Source organism: Trichosurus vulpecula, chromosome 4 (genome assembly GCF_011100635.1).
Source record: "Trichosurus vulpecula isolate mTriVul1 chromosome 4, mTriVul1.pri, whole genome shotgun sequence".
NCBI lineage: Eukaryota > Metazoa > Chordata > Mammalia > Diprotodontia > Phalangeridae > Trichosurus > Trichosurus vulpecula.
The window spans coordinates 20,529,802-20,548,629 of record NC_050576.1 but is presented as its reverse complement, the minus strand read 5'-3'; the positions used below and the strand labels follow the sequence as shown (position 1 = coordinate 20,548,629).

At 42.5% G+C, this 18,828-nt stretch overlaps 1 protein-coding gene across 5 annotated transcripts in view; it reads left to right on the top strand.

The window, feature by feature from the left end:
• Nucleotides 1–18,828, top strand: part of FGGY (FGGY carbohydrate kinase domain containing) — a 512,879-nt gene that overhangs the window by 222,236 nt on the left and 271,815 nt on the right. For all 5 annotated transcript variants that reach the window (XM_036754773.1, XM_036754775.1, XM_036754774.1 and 2 more), the window contains exon 6: nt 8,380–8,495. In XM_036754773.1, coding sequence (XP_036610668.1) covers nt 8,380–8,495 — 116 coding nt within the window. The remainder of the gene's footprint in view (nt 1–8,379; nt 8,496–18,828) is intronic.

Here is an 18,828-nt window from a genome sequence, read left to right as displayed (position 1 = left end):
GAGGAGAGGTTTTTAATCTGGGGTCTGTGCATCAATTCAGGGGGTCAGCAAACTTGGATGGAAAAAAATGCTTCTTTAGTTTCACTGAGCTCCAATGGAAATTTAGCGTTTCCTTCTATTTAAAAAAGAAACCATCATTTGGAGAAGGGTTTACATGCTTCCCCTGGCTGTCATGGATATCTCTGTCTGGCTGTCTGTCCGTCTCTGTCTCTGTCTCTGTCTCTCTGTCTCTGTCTCTGTCTCCATTTGTTTTACTGTCTGTCCCTGTTGTCTCTGTTTCTCTCTGTGTCTCTGACTGTCTCTCTGTCTCTGTCTGTCTGTCTCTCTTCCTTCTCTCTCTCTCTCTCTCTCTCTGCCTCTCTCTCTCTCTCTCACACACACGCATACACACACACACACACAGACATACAGACACACACAGACACAGACACACACACTCAGATTAAAATAATACAAATTTGTTCTGTGATGCAGTAAAAGTCTTAAATTTCTTTGAAGTATTTTAGGGACGTATTCTGATTTTTCATTATCTTTAATTTAAATAGGAATAGAGGTTAAAGGGTAGTACTAGCCAATATTTAAATCTTCCTTCATTTAATTGAATTCCATGTAATGACTGTCTATTAAGTGGAGAGATGCAAATGATCAAATAGAAAAGATCCCCAGCCTCTGCCCTCCTGAAGCTTACGCTCTATACTCCTGAATATTATGTTTGTTGAGGCCTTTGATTTCCGCCTCCAAAGTGATAGAAACATTTTAAAAAATATCTTTTTTATGCCAAAGCTCTGGGTGATGGGAAGGTGATGGCAGAGACAGCAGGCCCCTCTAGTTCTGTGGGCCTCTCACATTTAAAAAGTGAATTCTAGGCAGCATCCTTGGCTTTCAGGATGCCATTGAACATGCTCCCAGGGTGCCTTTAATCAGACAACTGCTCTTCTGCTCAGCACCAATTCTCTGTCACTTTTCTACTCTTCCCATTTTTCCTCTATTAAGAAAAATGAGATACCAGACAAAACAAAAGCAGGTGTTAGCATCACTTGTCATTATCCCAACACTTTCCTCTTCACCAGCGAGTCTCGCAGAAGGCCTTGGCGCACATTGTCAAGCTCATTTCGTCAACCTCTCACCCCAACCCACAATGGATAATACTGGCCCCATTTCCAGTGGGAGAAAAAAGTCATGAATATTACCTTACAGATAATTTTATTTGCCAAAAGATGGAAGAACAAATTAGGGAACATTCTATACTAGTTTTTATTCTCACCAACAGAGGAGCTGGATGGATACCTTTGAGGGACATCACCCTTTCCCCCTAGATTGTGTGCTAGAAAACGAGGGCGGTCAAGAATATAATCTAAATTTAGGGAAACGACATATTCTATGAACTAAAATTCTATAAAAGAAGTGAACCCAGGAAAGTGGGAAGCTCTTAAAGAAGAAAGTCTGGAGATCCAAAGAAAATCGATTGCAACAAGTTACAAAATGAATCTACTGAAAGAGTTTGATGTGGATGCATGAAACTCCCCAACTTAGTTTTTAAAAAACATACAGAAGGTGGACATAAGGACAGGAGCCCTAAACACCTGGCTCTTTTTCTTTCTTTCTTTCTTTTTTTTGAGGCAATTGGGGTTAAGTGAAAGCCAAGAATGCCACAGAGCTAATCAGGGTCTGAGGTTGAATTTGAACTCAGGTCCTACCTGACTCTAAGACTGGTACCCTATCCACTGTGCCACCTACCAGACACACCTGTGTCTTTTTCATTCACATAACAATTCAGCCATACATTCCCCATCTTATATTTGTAAAATTAATTTCTTGAACCTGTTGGAATATTTACTAAGCACTCTACCAGCCACAACCCTGGGAGGCAGGTAGTACATTGTTCTAACCCTATTTCACAGATAAGTCTGTATTCATGTCTAAAATGGGGATGATAATCTTCGTGTTACTTTACAGGTTGGAGTTTTGCATTAAATGAGATCATTGGTGTCAATTTCTTTACAAACTGTAATGGGCTAGTTAAATGTCTATTCTCACTGCTTGATGACTTGTTCGTGGTAACACAGCTAGGCATACATCTTATGAGGAAGCTGAAGCCAAGCCTTTTAACATCTATGTTGGTGCTCTATCCACTACACAGCACTGCCCCTTAGTCACTCACATCCTTAAATTGTTTTTCACATCCCAACATATGATCCACATAATCCTGCTGACTTGACCTGATCAAGGACAGCTACATGTACCCTTTCCTCCTCCTCACATATTTTATATTTCATTTCTTCGGGGATCCTTTTCTTTCTCTAGTGTCCAGTCTGAAAATCATTCCCCTTTACGGAGAAAACAAAAGAAAAAAAGTAGTTCTGCCTTGTTTCCATCCTCTATCACCATGGCCCAGCCAGCCATGGGTCGATGCTTACACTTCTTTGTTCTTAACAAAACAAACAACTCACCTTTTAAAAAAGTTCGTCTTTAACACTCACCCCAGCGCTAAACCTGGCACAACTTTGGTCTTTCTCATAGTCCCGCCCTTCTACATTCATCCTGAGCCAGGCTGTCATTTTCATGTACAATTGTTTAAAAACACAAAACACAAACCAAGTTGGTTGAAGAGTTCTCTATGCAAACAGATTGTTCTTTTTTTTTCTCCTCCCATGGGAGGCAACATTATACTTTGGAGAGGAGTCAGAAGGCCAAGGATTGAGTCTCTTACTAATTGAGTGATTTTAGACATCCAAACGTTCATAAGATTTATTACAGGTGGAAGGAACATATAGTCAGAGCCTGAAGGACGATAGGACTTTCCCTAGGTGACTCGGGTTACATTTTTCTCTGAGCCTCAGTTTCCTTATTTGTAAAATGGTGATATAGTTCATAGACAAAGAAGGTCCCTTCTGGCTCAATATCTCTCATCCTGGGATGCTCTCAGTGGAATGGATCAGAGGTCTTCTAGTCCAAATTCCTCACTTTGCAGAAGAGGGAACTGAAGCCAGAGAGGCCTTAACTTGTCCAAAGTCACACAGGTTAGTCAGTGACAGAAGTGGGATTAGAATCCATGTTGTCAGCCTCTGAATCTAGTTCTCATTCCACTACCACGTGCCACTTTGGAAGAACCATCTTCTTTTTGTTATTAATTTTAATGTCAATAGCTTACAATGATGTGGGCTGTAAAAGCTATTTTGTTTGGTTCTCAAGATAATCCTGTTAAGTGACTAGAGCAGGGGTTCGGTTAATAGGTCAGATTATGATGTAGTAAGAGAGGACTCTACATTTGAAGTCTGAAAACCTGGGATCCAAACTAGCCCTTGTCATTACCTCTGCGAGCTTAGACAAGTCACCCAGCCTCTGTGGGCTTCCAGTCTGTCATCTGGAAAAGGAAGGAATTGGGCCAAATGGTTTCTAGGGGCCATGTCAGCTTCAATCTAGCATTCTATAATCCATAAAATGAGGAGCTTGGGCCAGGGAAGTTCTAAGGTCCCTTTTTACTGTGTAGAGAGCACCAAGCCTAGAGTAAGAAGACCAGAGTTCAAATCTGCTCTCAGACACTTACTACCTGTGTGACCCTGGGCAAGTCACTTAACTTGTTGGACTTAGTTTCCTCATCTGTAATAATAACATCTATCTCACAGGGTTGTGGTAAGGATCAAAGGAGATAATTATTGTAAAGTGCTTAGCACAGTGCCTACTACATTGTTAAGTGCTATATAATGTTTGCTGCTGCTGCTGCTGCTCCTCCTCCTTCTCCTCCTCTTCTTCTTCTTCTTCCTCTTCTTCTTCTTGTCCTCCTCCTCTTCTTCCTCCTCCTCTTATTCTTCTTCCTCTTCTTCTTCTTCTTCCTCTTCTTCTTCTTGTCCTCCTCCTCCTTCTCCTTCCTCTTCTCCTTCTTCTGTCATTGAATAACAAGAAAAAGTCCTAAATTATTTGGCATTATCTCCCCCACTGAGATGTGAACCTTTTGAAGGCAAGAACCTTGTATTTTCCTGTTGCGGCACATCTGGTTCCTGCCCCATAGTATTCTCTTAAAAACGCTTGGTGACTGACAACTGGACTTGGAGGCAGGAAGGTACAGTGATTAGCTGTATTTCCCTAGACTTAATGAGTCTCTGTGGCTCGGTTTCCTCAGCTGTAAAAGGAGAATAGTCAAACCTGGTTAACTCCTTTAAAGGGCTGCTGTCAAACTTTTTAGAAAGGCGGCAGGATGCTGGGCAGACTTTAAAGCAGGTATTTCAGTATTGGCTGATATTATTGTCTCTAAGTCCCACAGTGCTCCTCAGTCCAGATCACAGTGGGAGTCAATACTTCCAGGGTTCCATTAGACAACATTCTTGCTCCAGCTTACAAAAAGAATGTTGGCCTGCCTGGTGGAAGAGGAGCAAGGACCCCCATGCCTACTCTGTATTTGCCTTCCAGGACTCTGATGCCAGTGCCATACTGGCACAGTCCAATCTGACCATTTTATCAGCCACACACTCCCCAAAATGGCAACTTCATATGGCCCTGTGCTATTTCATAGCTTCCATTAGTTCAGCCTGTCAGAAGCCTGTCAGCAAGTCCTGAGGAAGCCCAGAACCAATACCAGGAAAACTGAACTTTGACAGATGCTTCACAAGAGTGATGCTGCTGGACATGAGGCCCTTTCAGCCAAACAGACCCATCAAGGACCCCTCTTGTTTCTTGGTTTATTCATTTAGAAGTTGGCTTCAGGTCTCTGGATCTCCCTGTGGGCTGGGTCTTCAGTTCCTTAAGTCAATCTGCTGTAAAGCCTGGAAAAACACTGCCCTTCTAAGACTGTGTTGGCCTAGAAGCTTTGGCCAGGCACATCTCTGTAATTCATTCCTCTTTCCCCACCCCCCTGTACAGGCATTTTTGTTATTCACTGGCTGGTTCAGCTGAGACTGTCCAGGGTTCTGCCTTCATTAGAAAAAGAACAAAAGGTTTCCCTGGAAAGTGTGGGGCTTGAAATGTAAATACTGTGAGTGGCATATAAATAATGCAGTAACACAATCATGGCTTTTCACAAAAAAACCTCTTTGGAAAAAAAAAAACCCGATAGAGCCAGGGTCCCTGTAATCCTGCAAACTGTAAGCTTATGGTGTGTGTTTTCCTTTAAGCCTAAGTAAGCAAGTCCCAAGTTCTCCTTGTTCCTGGCCAAGCAGCTTTAAAGGTTCAATTATATGGTCAGGATTTTTACAACCGTATTCCCTTTATGTGTGCCCAGTATACAAAAGCTCCTAATAGCTCAGAAATTCGATCTGATAGAGTGTTCGAATGGGTGGAGCTCCAGGAAAGGAAGATAGGGCTGGGCTCTCATCAGAGATTGAAATTTGACCTAATATCCTAGAAATGCAGAGGCTGAAGGGCCCTTAGAGATCATCCAGTTACTGCCTTCATCTTACAAATGAGGAAACTGAGGCTGAGAGAAGGGAGGGGTGCCTTTTCTTGAATTACACTGCTTGGTCTGACCTGAAGAATACCATATGACTCAGAAAGAATAACAGCCGTTAACATTGAAATAGCTGCTTCGAAGTTTGCCTTCCGTCTAATCAGCATCTTCGGTTCTTTCTGTATTTACCTTATTTGTATGTAGTCATTTGAAGATTGTCTTCCCCACTAAACTGTGAGCTGCTTGAGAGCTGGGATTTTTTCTTTACCTTTATCTGTATCACTGGCACTTAGCACAGTGCCTGCCATAGGATAAGTCTTTAATAAATGTTCACTTGAGTAGAGCAGGAGAAGAAGGACTTTCGGTGCCCAAGAAGTGTGATCCCCGTCTGCTTTTCCATATGGAAAGGGAAATTTCCTGGCCAGTGAGAGCACTGAGGGTTGCCTCATGAGCCATCTCAGGCTTGAGAGTTCTGGAATCATATTGATCTCCATTCCTCTATTAACCCTTTCCCCTAATATTCTTATTGGGAAGATAGCTAAGCAGTATAGTGGCTAGAGCTCTCCACTTGGAGTCAGGATGACCTGAGCTCAAATCTTACCTCAGGTGCTTGCTCGCTATGTGACCTTGGGCAGATCACTTAACTTCTCTCAGATTTTGCTGTTGTTATTCAGTTGTTTCAGTCATTTCTGACTCTTCATGACCCCAGCTGGGGTTTTCTTGGCAAAGATACTGGAGCGGTTTGCCATTTCCTTCTCCAGTTCATTTTACAGATGAGGAAACTGAGGCAAACAAGGTTGAGTGACTTGCCCAGTTCACACATTTGGGGTTTTCTTGGCAAAGGTACTGGAGAGGTTTACTATTTCCTTTTCCAGCTCATTTGACAGATGAAGAAACTGAGGCCAATAGGGTTAAGTGACTTGCCCAGAGTCACGTAGACGTAGCTAGTAAGTCTCTCAGGCCAGACATGAGCTCAGGGAAGACTCATCTTCCTGACTTCAGGCCCAGCACTCCACCCACTGCGCCGCCCAGATGCCCCACGTTTGTCAGAGTTAGTTTTCTCCATTTGTAATATAGGATAAAATAATAGCACCTGCTTCCCAGGGCTTTTCAGAGAGTAAAATAAGATGCTATATGTGAGCCTTAAAATGCCATATGAATGCCAGCTCTTGTTCATACTGTTACTCGTGATCTGTGGTGTGGCCTTAATAAAAGCATTCCCCTTTGAAGAGAATAATGATATCGCATATTTTCTGGTTCAAACTGTAACACAATCCATTTCAGAAATAGGCAGTGGAGAATTCATAGATACCATGGTGAATTTAATATACACTAAAGGAAAAATAAAGGAAAGAAATTGTTTCCATCTTTATATAGTAAAATACTCTCGGCAGTATACATGCAGACATAGCTGTAAGGCACAATATTGTGGAATGGGCGGGGGAAAGCCATTTCATTTTGAATCTAAAATGCTGGGTTGGAGTCCTAGGTGCCAGGCTCTGTCTGCATAGAGGCGACAATGTTTCCCCATTGATGAACCCCAGGGCCCATCACCCAACAGAAGCTATAGAAGGGGGTAGTATGGATAAATATCCCCCGGACAAATGATAAATAGATTAAAATCATATGGAAGTGTTTCTGGACCAAGCAAATACAACAGCTATACATTCCTAGATGCTCGCCTCTGGTTAGTGGTAATGAAAGGTCTCCGATCCAAGAGTGGTACCAAAGGGCCCTCCATGGGTCACAGTGACATGACCTGCACTTATGTAAACAACCCTGAGCTTATAGATGTCAAAAAAGAGGAATCAAACAAACGACTGGATTCTACGTACGTACTTCCATCCAAACTGCCTTATAATAACTGGAGATTTCATTGGCATAGGGAGCTTGAATGAGGAAACTCTCCCTTCCAGCTGGTGTCAGCACCTTTTCTGCAGCTCACAATCCTAAACTGTTGCTAAGACAGTGACTTGCTGAGGGGGTCATCCAGCCAGAATGTATCAGAGCTTGGACTTGACGCCTGGTCTTCCTAGTTCTGAGGCTGGCATCTATATTGTGTAGATTTATGAATCTATGAATATTATTTTCCCTAGTGTAATATAAGTTCCTTGAGGGCAGAAGTCATTTCATTTTTGTCTTTGTGTGTCCTTGAACAGTGCCTGGTGAATATGCAATCGATGCCTTTTGACAAATGGATTTCCTGTCTAAGCAACAATCCAGTGAGCTAGGCAGGGCAAGAATTCTAATCCCATTTAAACACTGGGCAAACTGAGACTCAGTGTAGTTATGTGTCATAATTAATACATATCAGAACTAGAACTTCTGACCTAAAATCTGATTTTTGGGGGATGATGGAATCATACAGTGGAAAGAACATTGAATTTAGCATCAATGGTCTTGGATTTGAATCCTAACACTGGTATGGTTATTTTAGGCAAATCATTTGACTTCTTTGGATCTCACTTTTCTCCCCTGTCAAAGGAGGGCACTAGACTATATGACCTCGAAACTCCCTTTTAGTTCAAGGGCTATAAGTCCATGATCTCCTGCACAATGCTGGTTCTGCTCCTTTCATGTTATATTCAACTATCAGTGAATACTTGAACCCAGCGAGGAAAATGTCTGAGCAACTCCATGCTAGACTGTATGGGGAGGAGATTTGGAAGGATAAACACCTGCTGGTACTCCTCAATTCATGGCACACGTAAGATTGGCTACTGATTCTGTTCATATAAAGTCAACCTTCGTAGGCTCAGACAGAGGTAGTGACTTGTCCAAAGTCACAAAGTGAATTAGTGGCAAAAGAGGCCAGAACCCTGGGTCTTCTTACTTCCTGCTATGGTAGCCTTTTCATTTTCTGGCAGTCAGAATTTGGCTGTTATGTGTCCAGGGGTTAGGTGCCATTTTGGACTGTGCTTAGCCTTGAATCAAGCATCCCCTAAGAAGCTCAAGAAAACCTTGTCAATACTTATAACTCTATTTCTTTATCTCCTCAGATCTCTTTGTTCCTTGGTATGCAAATGGACCTATTCTGCAGACAGTGGATGGGATGACAGTTTCTGGAAGATGATCAATTTGGAAGATTTCGTGGCTGACAATTACTGCAAAATAGGTAAAAAAAATGAATGAAAGAAATGGTACCATGTGTAACACATGTTATAAATATACATGGATTACACCTGTATATGTCTGTGTGTCTGTCTTTAGTATCTAGTCTTGACCTATAATTTCACTGATGTTAGAAATTCTTGGGATAGGGTCATGGAAATAAGGTGATAGAAACTCCCCCCAATGACTGTGGAGCGATAATTCATCTGCAAAGTTAATAACTCTGGGTGTGGAACATCAGCACCCCACCTCGCAGCCCCCTTATGGGATGGGAGTGAGAATGATGAAGACTGGGAGGATTTCAGCGGGTCCCAATCTGCAGTGATGGAGTGGGCGGGCACTCACTAGGATGAGTACAGTTGACAATTGTTATTGGTGGAGGAAATCCTGGGCAGGAAATCTTCCATAGTGAGGATGAAATCGCAGATCTCAGCCAAAACTTCAACGACGATGACAAAAATAGATGGAGGTACAGATAATAATAAAATACAGAAATGTAGGCCAGAAAAAAGTGCTTCTTTGAATAAAAGATACATCTCTATATGAGCTTAACTTAGGTTATGTGCATCATCTCAGACCTGGAAGGGACTCCAGGGGCCATCTAGTCCAAACTGTATTTGAAGAGGAAGCCCAACTTAGTGGAAAAGCTCGAACTCTGGGATAAGGCAACCAGAGTTCAAATTCCACCTCTGGTTCTTACTACCTTGTGTCCTAAGACTAGTCATTGAATCTCCTTAGGATTCAGTTTCCTCAAGTGTCAAATGAGAGGTTGAACTAGAGTATCCTTGAGGCCCCTTCCAGCTCTTGACTCTGGAGCCCTCTCTAAGAATCAATGAGTACTATTTCTAGGTCCCGTGAATGAAGATAATCAACTTTCAAGCTGTGTCAATGCCGTGCTGACACAAGAGATTCCTGGGATAGTTATAAGATAACCCAAGTGGCATTTGCATGATACAATCAGTCTAATTACTCAGGTTAACCTCTTGTCATTGGCTCCACTAAGAACAGACATCAAGTCAAGCAAACTAGCTTTTATTAATCACTACTATGTGCCAGGTACATTAAAGAGCTAAGGGACCATCTGATGTGGTAGAAAGAGCCCTGGTCTGAGATTCTGGGGGCTCTCATCTTGGTTCTGTCATTAACTAGTAATTAGATGGAGATGAGCATCATGGTTCAGTAAACCTCCCCTTGCCTCCCCGCCCCACCCCCTCCAGGATCTAGTATCTTTTTCTATAAAATTGCCAGAGCAGACTATAGGACCAGAGTATATGATCTTTGAGACAGGTGGGCAGTGTTATGATTAGAGTTGGAATCTGACCTCAGACACTTATTAGCTGTTTTGTGTACCTGAGCAACGTCTCTCAGCCTCGCTTTCTGTAAAAGGGGAATATAATATCTCCCTTGGACTTTGGTTGCCTGGTGGTTAGCCTCCCTGCCTCCATCTTCTCTCCTCCATCCTCCATTCAATTGGCAAAATTGATCTTCCTAAAGCCTTTCTGACCATTTCACCCGCTGCTCCCTACTCAATAAATTCCAGTGTGTTCCTATCACCTCCGTGTTCAAAAAGTAACTCCTCTGTCTTTTAAAACTCTTCACAGCTTGGCCTCTTCCTACCCTTCCAATCTTCTTACATTTCACTCTCCTCGTGTATTCTGAGAGCCATTGACATGGGCCTTTTTTCTGTGCCTTGTACAAGGCACTCCACTGCCAGCCTCAATGCTTTCTCACTGGCTCTCTTCCATGCCTGGAATGTTGTCCCTCCTCACCTTTACCTCCTGGCTTTCCTCAGTTCTTCCAAGACCCAGCTCTGCAGGAAATCTTTCCTTGTCCTCCTCTCTCACCTCCCCTCCTCCCCTTTGCTGCTGCCTTCTTCTCTGAGATTACCTTGCAAATCTTAACATGGCATAGAAATGCTAGCTATTATTAGCTATCGACTTAGGGCTCGATATACATAAAAAGTCAACAAACATTTTTAAAAATTCTTACTGTATTCCAGGCATTGTCCTAAGGCAGGGAGTACAATGAAAGGCAAAAAGAATCCCTATCTTTGAGGAATATACCATCTTATGATGTTTTTCCTCCCTATCTGGCTGCCACCAGGAAAGTGAGGACTAAGTTTGAAGTTTCTGTTTGAGGCCATACTTCCCTTCCTCTTAGGCAAATTCACTGCAATTACTGATGACAGAGTACTAGGTTTGTATCACTCTCACAAAGTACATATCTGTAAACAAAAATCCTCAAGACCCAATTCTTCTTGTTGGCTCCTTTGTTGGCTGAATTCATGTAGATGTCATCCATGGAAAGGCTTCAATTCCACCTTCGGATCCAAGCCTTCCATAAGCCTCCATCCAGAGGCAAACCACTCACAATGACAAATCCCACAATGTGTGCCTTGGTCAGCCCTTACCGGTGCTCTGCGAAGTATGTCTGTTTGCTCCAGAAAGATGTCTGTAATTTGTTTTTACCTGGTTAGCATTTGCTCTGAGAATATCTATCAATCTCTTCCCTCCTTTGTGTTGAGTAGATGTTCATCTATCTATTGCTGCCTTGGATTGGTAGCCTTGGTGAGGTGTTTTCTAAATCAGCTACTACCTATTTTACTGTTCCAAAAATGCACGTTAGCATTGTTATTATTATTACATAATTATGTTTTTCCTGACCTGGGAGTTCCCTGTATCCATGGAAACATAATTCTAGCTGTTATCCCTAACCCTGTTATTATCATGACTATTAGCTCTGTAGCTGACAGAGGCAAGAATAGTGGCATTGTCTAGTATTCTTAGCTTTCTTGGGATCTGTACCAGTCTTAATTCTTGTACTTGAGAAATCTATCTATCTATCTATTTATATTTTGCTTAGTGCAGCCTCTCTAGGTGGCTTTTTCTCACTTAAGGCTCAAGTTTAATTAGTATATTAGCCTTGCTAATAGAGCCGTACCTACAGGAAGCAGTCATTAAAAGTCCATAATGTTAATCTACCAGAAAATTTCCAGGGTAACTTTATTAGATTTTTCCTGTTAACTTAATGGACTTTTAATGGATGTCCTAAGGAGACACATCGTTAACCAGAATATTGCCGTGTGTGAATTAAAATTGGTTCTTTTATCAGAATTGATGGTATGAGATTTCCTTACATTCTTAGCTGTAGTATTCTCAACCTGTTCTTTCCTTTTGGACAGAACATAGAAAATACTTCAGAGATGCTTGTTATCAGGTGAGGGTTTTAGAAAAATATCCCAATGGCCCCATTCAGAAATGTTTTACTATTCCTTGGAGTGATTAGAAAAAAAGATGACTCTCAGAAGCCTGTCCATGAAGTGTTAAACATTCCTGATGGAGTCAGTGCCCACTGAGATGGGGGTATAAAGGCGCAAAACCTTTTAGCGGATTTGAGCATTCAGTGTTGTAGATTTCAGTGTTAATACAATTACCATAATTCCTTCCATATGCAGCTTTTAGCAAATCTTTTACCAAGCACTGAGAGCTCATGCAGTAAATAAATGCTTTACCAGAAAACTGAACACTTCAGCAACTGATGGCCTCATGGAGGAATATTTTTGAAATAAATTATTTATGAAGTGTAAGTTAAAGATCAAATGCAATATTTATATGGTGCATTTCAAGGACGGGGCAAAGCAATTTACAGTGTTAAGTAACAAAACATGCATGTTTCTAGTGATACAATATTGCTGTTCAAAGTCATTTTGTAAAGAAAGCATTTTGGGTGGGTCAGTGCAGGAAAGCATCTGACAGAATTGAGCAATAAGTTTCATGAAGTTGAAAGAACTTAATGGAATTTCTTTCATAATTAAAACGTTATTAGAACAACTTATTATGCCACAGCCCAACAGAAAGCTCAAACCAATACTATATGATAAAATCAATCTGTATTTCAATAAAATGAACTGTGTCAATAAATGTTGACATTCAATTCTGGAACCATGTAATTTGGACTCTATATTACTTCCACTATCATAAAAATAAGCCAAACCAAGAAGAAAAGAAGAGCAGAGCAGGTAGAGAGACCCCTATAGGAATAGGATGTCTAACATCCTTTAGTTTTTTGTAGGAGATCAGTTCAATTTGTACAGATATGCTTGTTTCAGAGAACATACGATAACTTTTGCAAAGTTATATATAACCTTTGAAAGAGGCTAATCAAGAGAATTGAGTTCTAGTCCCATATCTTCCAATAATTAGCTGCATGACTTTGAATAAGTAATTTCCTCTCTTTTCCTCGCTCTCTTCTGTTGCAACAATCTGCTAGCAGCTGCTGTAAGGGCGTAAGACCCACCAACACCCAGCACACAGAAAGCTGCCAACACAGGTTCTTTGATCTGCTTTACTAAGGAAAGTAACATTAAGGGGTTAGCAATCTCAGTTTAATTGAAGATACGAATATCATTCACTTAGTTCAGGGGAAAAAGGCCGCACCCTGAACTTCAGAGCAAATACAAACAAATTACAAACATCAACAGACAGACCTTGTCTGATTCAAATCTCAATGCATACTTACCAGGGTTTAATAAAGTCCCAGCATCCGGGTTTACAAGCTGGAGGGCTCTTAACTACAGCTGCCCAGAGTCTCCACATCAACACACCTCCCAGAGTGAGAGCCCCAGCAAATAGCTCTGTTCTCTCTTTTCGTACCCTCTTTAGCCTTCATCAAACATCATCTAAGCCACCAGAACTCAGGCTCCTATTATTGGCTCTGGTCTTAAAAACTCCCCTTAGGATCCTGAGGGCTTCATGCCCACATAGGCCTAGCACCTGGTAGATAGGGGTTTGGGCCTGGGGCTCTGCACGTAGTAAGGCTCAATCAAAGTCACCCAACTTTATTGATATTACATCTTCTTATAAGCTTTTCCTCCTCCATTTATAAAATGTGGGGGTTGGAATATACATACTCACAAAGTCCATTCTAGCTTCAAAATCACTTACATTTTTAGAGTTCTTTAAAGGTTATCGAATGTTCTCTGTATATTATAACGGAAGCTTTTGATTGACTCTCCTGGTCTGTGGGAAAGTCTCAGTCTCTAGCATATTAGAAGATTCCCCCAGATCACACCGATAGTGTAGGTAGATAGTATAATATCCCAATTTTATGGATGAGGAAAGTGAGCCATCGAGAGGGGAAGGACCTTGCTTGTGTTGCTGTACCTGGAAAATAGTAAAGAAATGATACTGACTAAGGTCACCTAATAGCAAGCTTGGTCTTCTCTCCACTTTTTACCATTCTGTCTGTGCTCCTAGACCTGTGGCCTGGCCCCTTCCCAGAATCATTTGAGTGGTCCACAAGGTGGGGGAATATGGTGACGTCTCTGGCAAAATGCCTGGCACATAAGAGGCACTTAATAAGTGCTTGGTGATTGATCACAGATCTAAAATTAGAAGAAGCCTCCTTGTTCAAAACCCTCATTTTACAAATGGAGAAACTGATTGATCAACTGAATTGTGTCCACATGAAGCCTCAACTTTCCTATTCTTGGTACCAGTCACCCAAGATCTCTGGGCCTTATTGTCGTTGTCTATATATGGGACCCTCTTTTTGTCAGTTAGATGATTACCACTGGGGCTCATGGCTTCCTTGACTTCCCCCGGGACTCAGCTCAAAGCTTACCTTCTGTAGGAGACCTTTTCTGGTCCCTTACCAACAAGCATCTTCCTCTCTGAAATTACCTTCCATTTACAGTGTGTATATCTTGTATTTATCTGTTTGTTTCCATGTTATTTCTCCCATTAAAATGTACGCTCTTTGAGGGCAAAGACTGGTTTGCCTCTTTTATCGCAGGGCCTGGAATATAGTAGGCACTTCATAAATGCTCATTGGCTAGCCATGATTGGCACTGCCAGGGATAAAGGGCTTTCAGAGAAGAACCAGAGGAGCCAGTTGGTGCTGAAGGGCAGAGGCATTTTTTTTTGACCCATTGAAGAGGTGACCCGATTTACTTGGAGACACTCAAAAGATCCCAGAGGAAGAAGCACAGGCAACAAGGGAAGCATACCAAGACAGCCCATTGCCCTTCAGCACTGGGTCCAGAACTGGCCCTTACACGTTTGCCTTGAAAGATCACAACTAGGGATGGTGCCATGAAGCCTTCGGGCTGATGGTCCAAAGTTCTGGAGTGAGAGTTGGTAAGATATTTCACAGGGAGGAATAAAACAAGGAACCAGAGACTAGAAATGGAAATAACCTTAGAAATCATTAAGTACAATCTTCCCTTTTTACAGATGAGGAAACTGAAACTCATACCCAGTAAGAGACAGAAACAAGATTTGAACCCAGATCCTCTAAACCTAGTGCCTTAGTGAGGTCCTGCTCAGATCCGTCTGATTGGTTTCCACCCCTGAGGCCACAGGCAGGGAGAAGCCAGTTGGCTACGTCTGGGTGAACTCATCCAGATATGGAGAGGGAAAGAGAGCGTGCCAGGCAAGAAGGAAGGTAGGAGACAATGGGCAGGGCACGTCCAGCTTCTCGGGTAGGGAAACATGAGGCCTGGAAGGCTTTCCCAACTTCAAGTATGTTTCCTGCTTTTCTTTGACACACAAACCTTAGAGTTGCCCCTGTCAGTAATTAAGACCTCAAAATGAGGAGGTTGGATCACAGGCCCTCTGTGGACCTTTCCAGCTTGAAATCTAGGATTCAAGGCTCTTTGGAGCTTGGGACTTTCTACCATGCCTGAAACAAACTCATCTTTGGGTCACAGAATTGTAGGATTATAGATGAAGAACTGGAAAGAGCGGCAACCAATCAAGTAATAAGCATTTATTAAGTGCCTACTGTATGCTTGTGAGAGTAGGAAGTGATGGGGATACAAAGAGAAGCAAAAGCAGTCCTTGTCCTCACTTCCTTGTGACACAGAGAAGGAAATAGAGGCCAGGAAAGGCTAAATCACTCACTCAAGGCCACACAGATAATAGGTAGAAAATCTGTAATTCAAATCTAGATTCTCTGATTCTAGATCCAATGTACTTCTGGTCTTCCTACCTACCAACACCATCTCCACCTCCCACCCCTTTGTAAGCAATCTTCTGCCTCATGGCCCGCCCATGTATATGAACCCCAGCCATAATGCTGTTCCCCTATAACAGCTCTGGACCTCTCAGTCAACAAACATTAATCGGGCATCTACATGCACCAAACTCTGTGCTAGGTACAGAGGTTATAAACACAGAACTGCAATGTCTCTGTCCTTAAAGAGCTTAAATTCTAGGGAGGAAAGGGGGAAGGCAATATGTAGACACAAAAGTATTTGTAAAATGTAGGGATATGTCCTGGGCCTGCGAATTCATTGGTAGAGAAGACTCTCACATGAGGAGATCTCTGCCCATTCAGGTTGACACTGATTTTGCAGCTTAGAGAGTTGCTTGGAATGTTGAGTGTTAAGCAGCTTGGCCAACATCATACAAGCACAGTGCATCAAGGCTGGTTCTTGAACCCACATCTTCTTGGGTCCTTACTCAGCTCTCTGTATGTTACACTATGCTGTCTTGCATTCAAAATAAATTCCAGACCTCAGGGAGGAGGCTTTGTGTATGTAGAACATGGCCCTTCAGCTGAGCTTGGAAGGAGATTGGGGATTCTGAGGGATGAAGAAGGAGTGGATAGCTGGCACAAAGGATAGCCTGAACAATCCCATAAAGATGGGAGATGGAGCACCAGCTGTGAGAAACAGCGAGAAGGCTGGTCTGGCTGTCATTCCCCAGACTCCATGTATGGAAACACAGAAATAGAGCCCCAAGGGGAAAGGATTTGCTGTTTTCAGTGTGACCTTGGCTTCTGCATGGGAAGTGGTTCTGAAATTTTCCACGACCAATCCCTTGCCAATAACCCCAAGGTCCCAACTATCCTTCCACATTTCCCGATGGCCCTCCAATTCCCAGAAGTGCTATTTTAGCTGACGGCCCTTCCAGGAATGGCCTTGCCAAGCCAGCAGGGCTGGTTTGCAGGGGCAATTGCACTGTCCTTTGAGGTAATGCATTTCAGATGTTGGTGGGTACTGGACTTCATGACTGTTTTCTACATTGGCCCAGGAGCTGTTTAAAAACACTGATAGTTCTATCTATGTATTCCTTTTAGTTATAGAGATATACAATAGTGGAGCTTGAAGCAAACTCAGACAGGGGTCACCTAGTCCAGTGGCCCTTAACCTTATCTGTATCATGAGCTCCTTGGGTAGTCGAGTGAAGCCAGGGACCCCTTCTCAGAATAACGTTTTTAAATGCATAAAACAAAACACATTTGATTGCAGAGAAAATCGATTGTATGAAGATGCAGTTATGGAAAGATTTTAATAACCCCAAGTACGTAGACCCTAGGTTAAGAATCCCTGGTATAGCTCAATTTTTCTCTTCTTAAAGATGAAAAAAAACTCAAATCCAAAGAGGGAAAGTGACTTTTATAGACTTTACATGGTGGGGAGGGGGGGTGGATAAAAAACAAACAAACAAAAAAAAACCCAGACACCGGAGTTAGAAGACCGCAGGATCAAATTCTGCCTCAAACACTTTCTAGCAGTGTGACCCTGGGAAAGGCATTTAACTTTTCTAGACCTTACGTTCTTGACCTGTAAAATAAGATAAAGGTAAGAGCACTGACCACACAGCATTGCTATAGGATAAATGGGGTAACACACTTGGAGTATTTTACAAATGGCAGTCAATTTTCCACTTCATTTTCAGAATCCCAGAATGCTAGGTTGGCAGGGACCTCAGGGTCTATTTAATTTGACCCACACCTGAAAAATAATCTTCTCTGCGCCATTCTTGACTTTGCTTGCAGACCTCTACTAAGGAAGATGCCCACAACTTCCCAAGGTAGCACAGATTCTTTGGCATTTTCCTTCTGGAGAGAGTACAACAGGCATTTGACTACTCGAAAATACAGTTAAAATGACTTTAGGCAGCAGCAATATATTGGAGAGAGGAGGCTCTGAGATCTGAGGACCTGGGTTCAAAACCCACTTCTGATACTTACAGTCCAAGTGATCTTGGGGAATTAATTTTATTTCCCTAGGCCTCAGTTTTTCACCTCTAAAACGAAAAGTTGGACAGATTACTTCTGAGGTCACTTTCAATACTTTTATCCACCCTCCTATGACACAAAAACAAAATTAGAAAGTCCCCCATTTCGGATTTGCACAGAAATCCCTTGGAGTGTTTTTTCTTCTTCTTCCTTGTTGGGGAGTGCTACACCCCTTCAAGGCTCAACTCAGCTGAATCTTCAACAAAAGCCCCAATGTCCCGATTTCCCCATTTGTGAATTCTCCTCCCCAAACATTCCCTTAAATTCAGTGTTAAATTCAGGGGGCCTCTGGAAATATTCAGTACTCCTGCTTCTTTATAACACCTCAGTCCCCTTGGGGTTCCTAGTTCAACCCTGTAACAAACTCCCTCAGGTTTCCCAGTTCCTTGACGCAGCCCTGGAGCTAACTGATGCCCTCAGCTCTGACCTTGAACCCCAGAAGGTCAGCCTTCATTAATATCCCTGAGGGCTCTGAATACAGCACCCCTCTTCTGAGAATCCACAGCCCAGGCTTATTGCTCATCGCTGGGTCAGACCTGAGCCAGGTTGGCCAGGAGCTGACACATGGTCTTCTCCAAGGTACAGGGGCCTGACTCCAGTCAGAGTGATTAATTGATTCCAGAAACTGCCCCCTGAACGATGAGAGAAAAGTTGAGGAGCTCGGGAGCCACTGTCCCACCTCCCAGCCCCCCCATCTGCTCTTGTGGTGAGAACCAGCTGGTCTGCTCTCTTTGCGGTATTAGCCAAACTAGAAAGACATTAAAAATTCCGTTAAATTTTCATATCCTTTCAGCTGCTCAAGTGTGCAATCTATTTCAGAAAAAAAGAAAGACCTGATACATTTTCCCAACTCCCTCCTTACTTCAAGGACTCCTTAAGGGACCAGGTAACGATTTAAAGATGGATATGAATGCTTTCTGTTTGGCCTCTCTCTTCCCTACCCCCACCTTCTGACCAAGGATCACAGTATTTGTCTCTAAATGGAAAGCATCGCCAGTGGATTCACTCTGGTGGATGTGATAGGGAGTTACTATTTGGAGAGATGTCTTGTTACCTCAGAGCTTTCTCTTTCTTTTTGGGGGCATGGGAGTGGAGAATAGGAGGGAGGGGAATAATTCCTCTTTCTGGAATCTGCAAAGAACCCATGCAGAGCAGCCAGTATTTAAATACGAAGGATGATGTTTTTAAAACCGCTTTAAATAAATGTTAGAAATTACCAACATTACCGTAATTGTTATAAAGAGCAGCTGGTGAGCACAGTTGATTGAATGCCAGACTGGGAGTCAGGAAGACTCATCCCATTGAGTTCA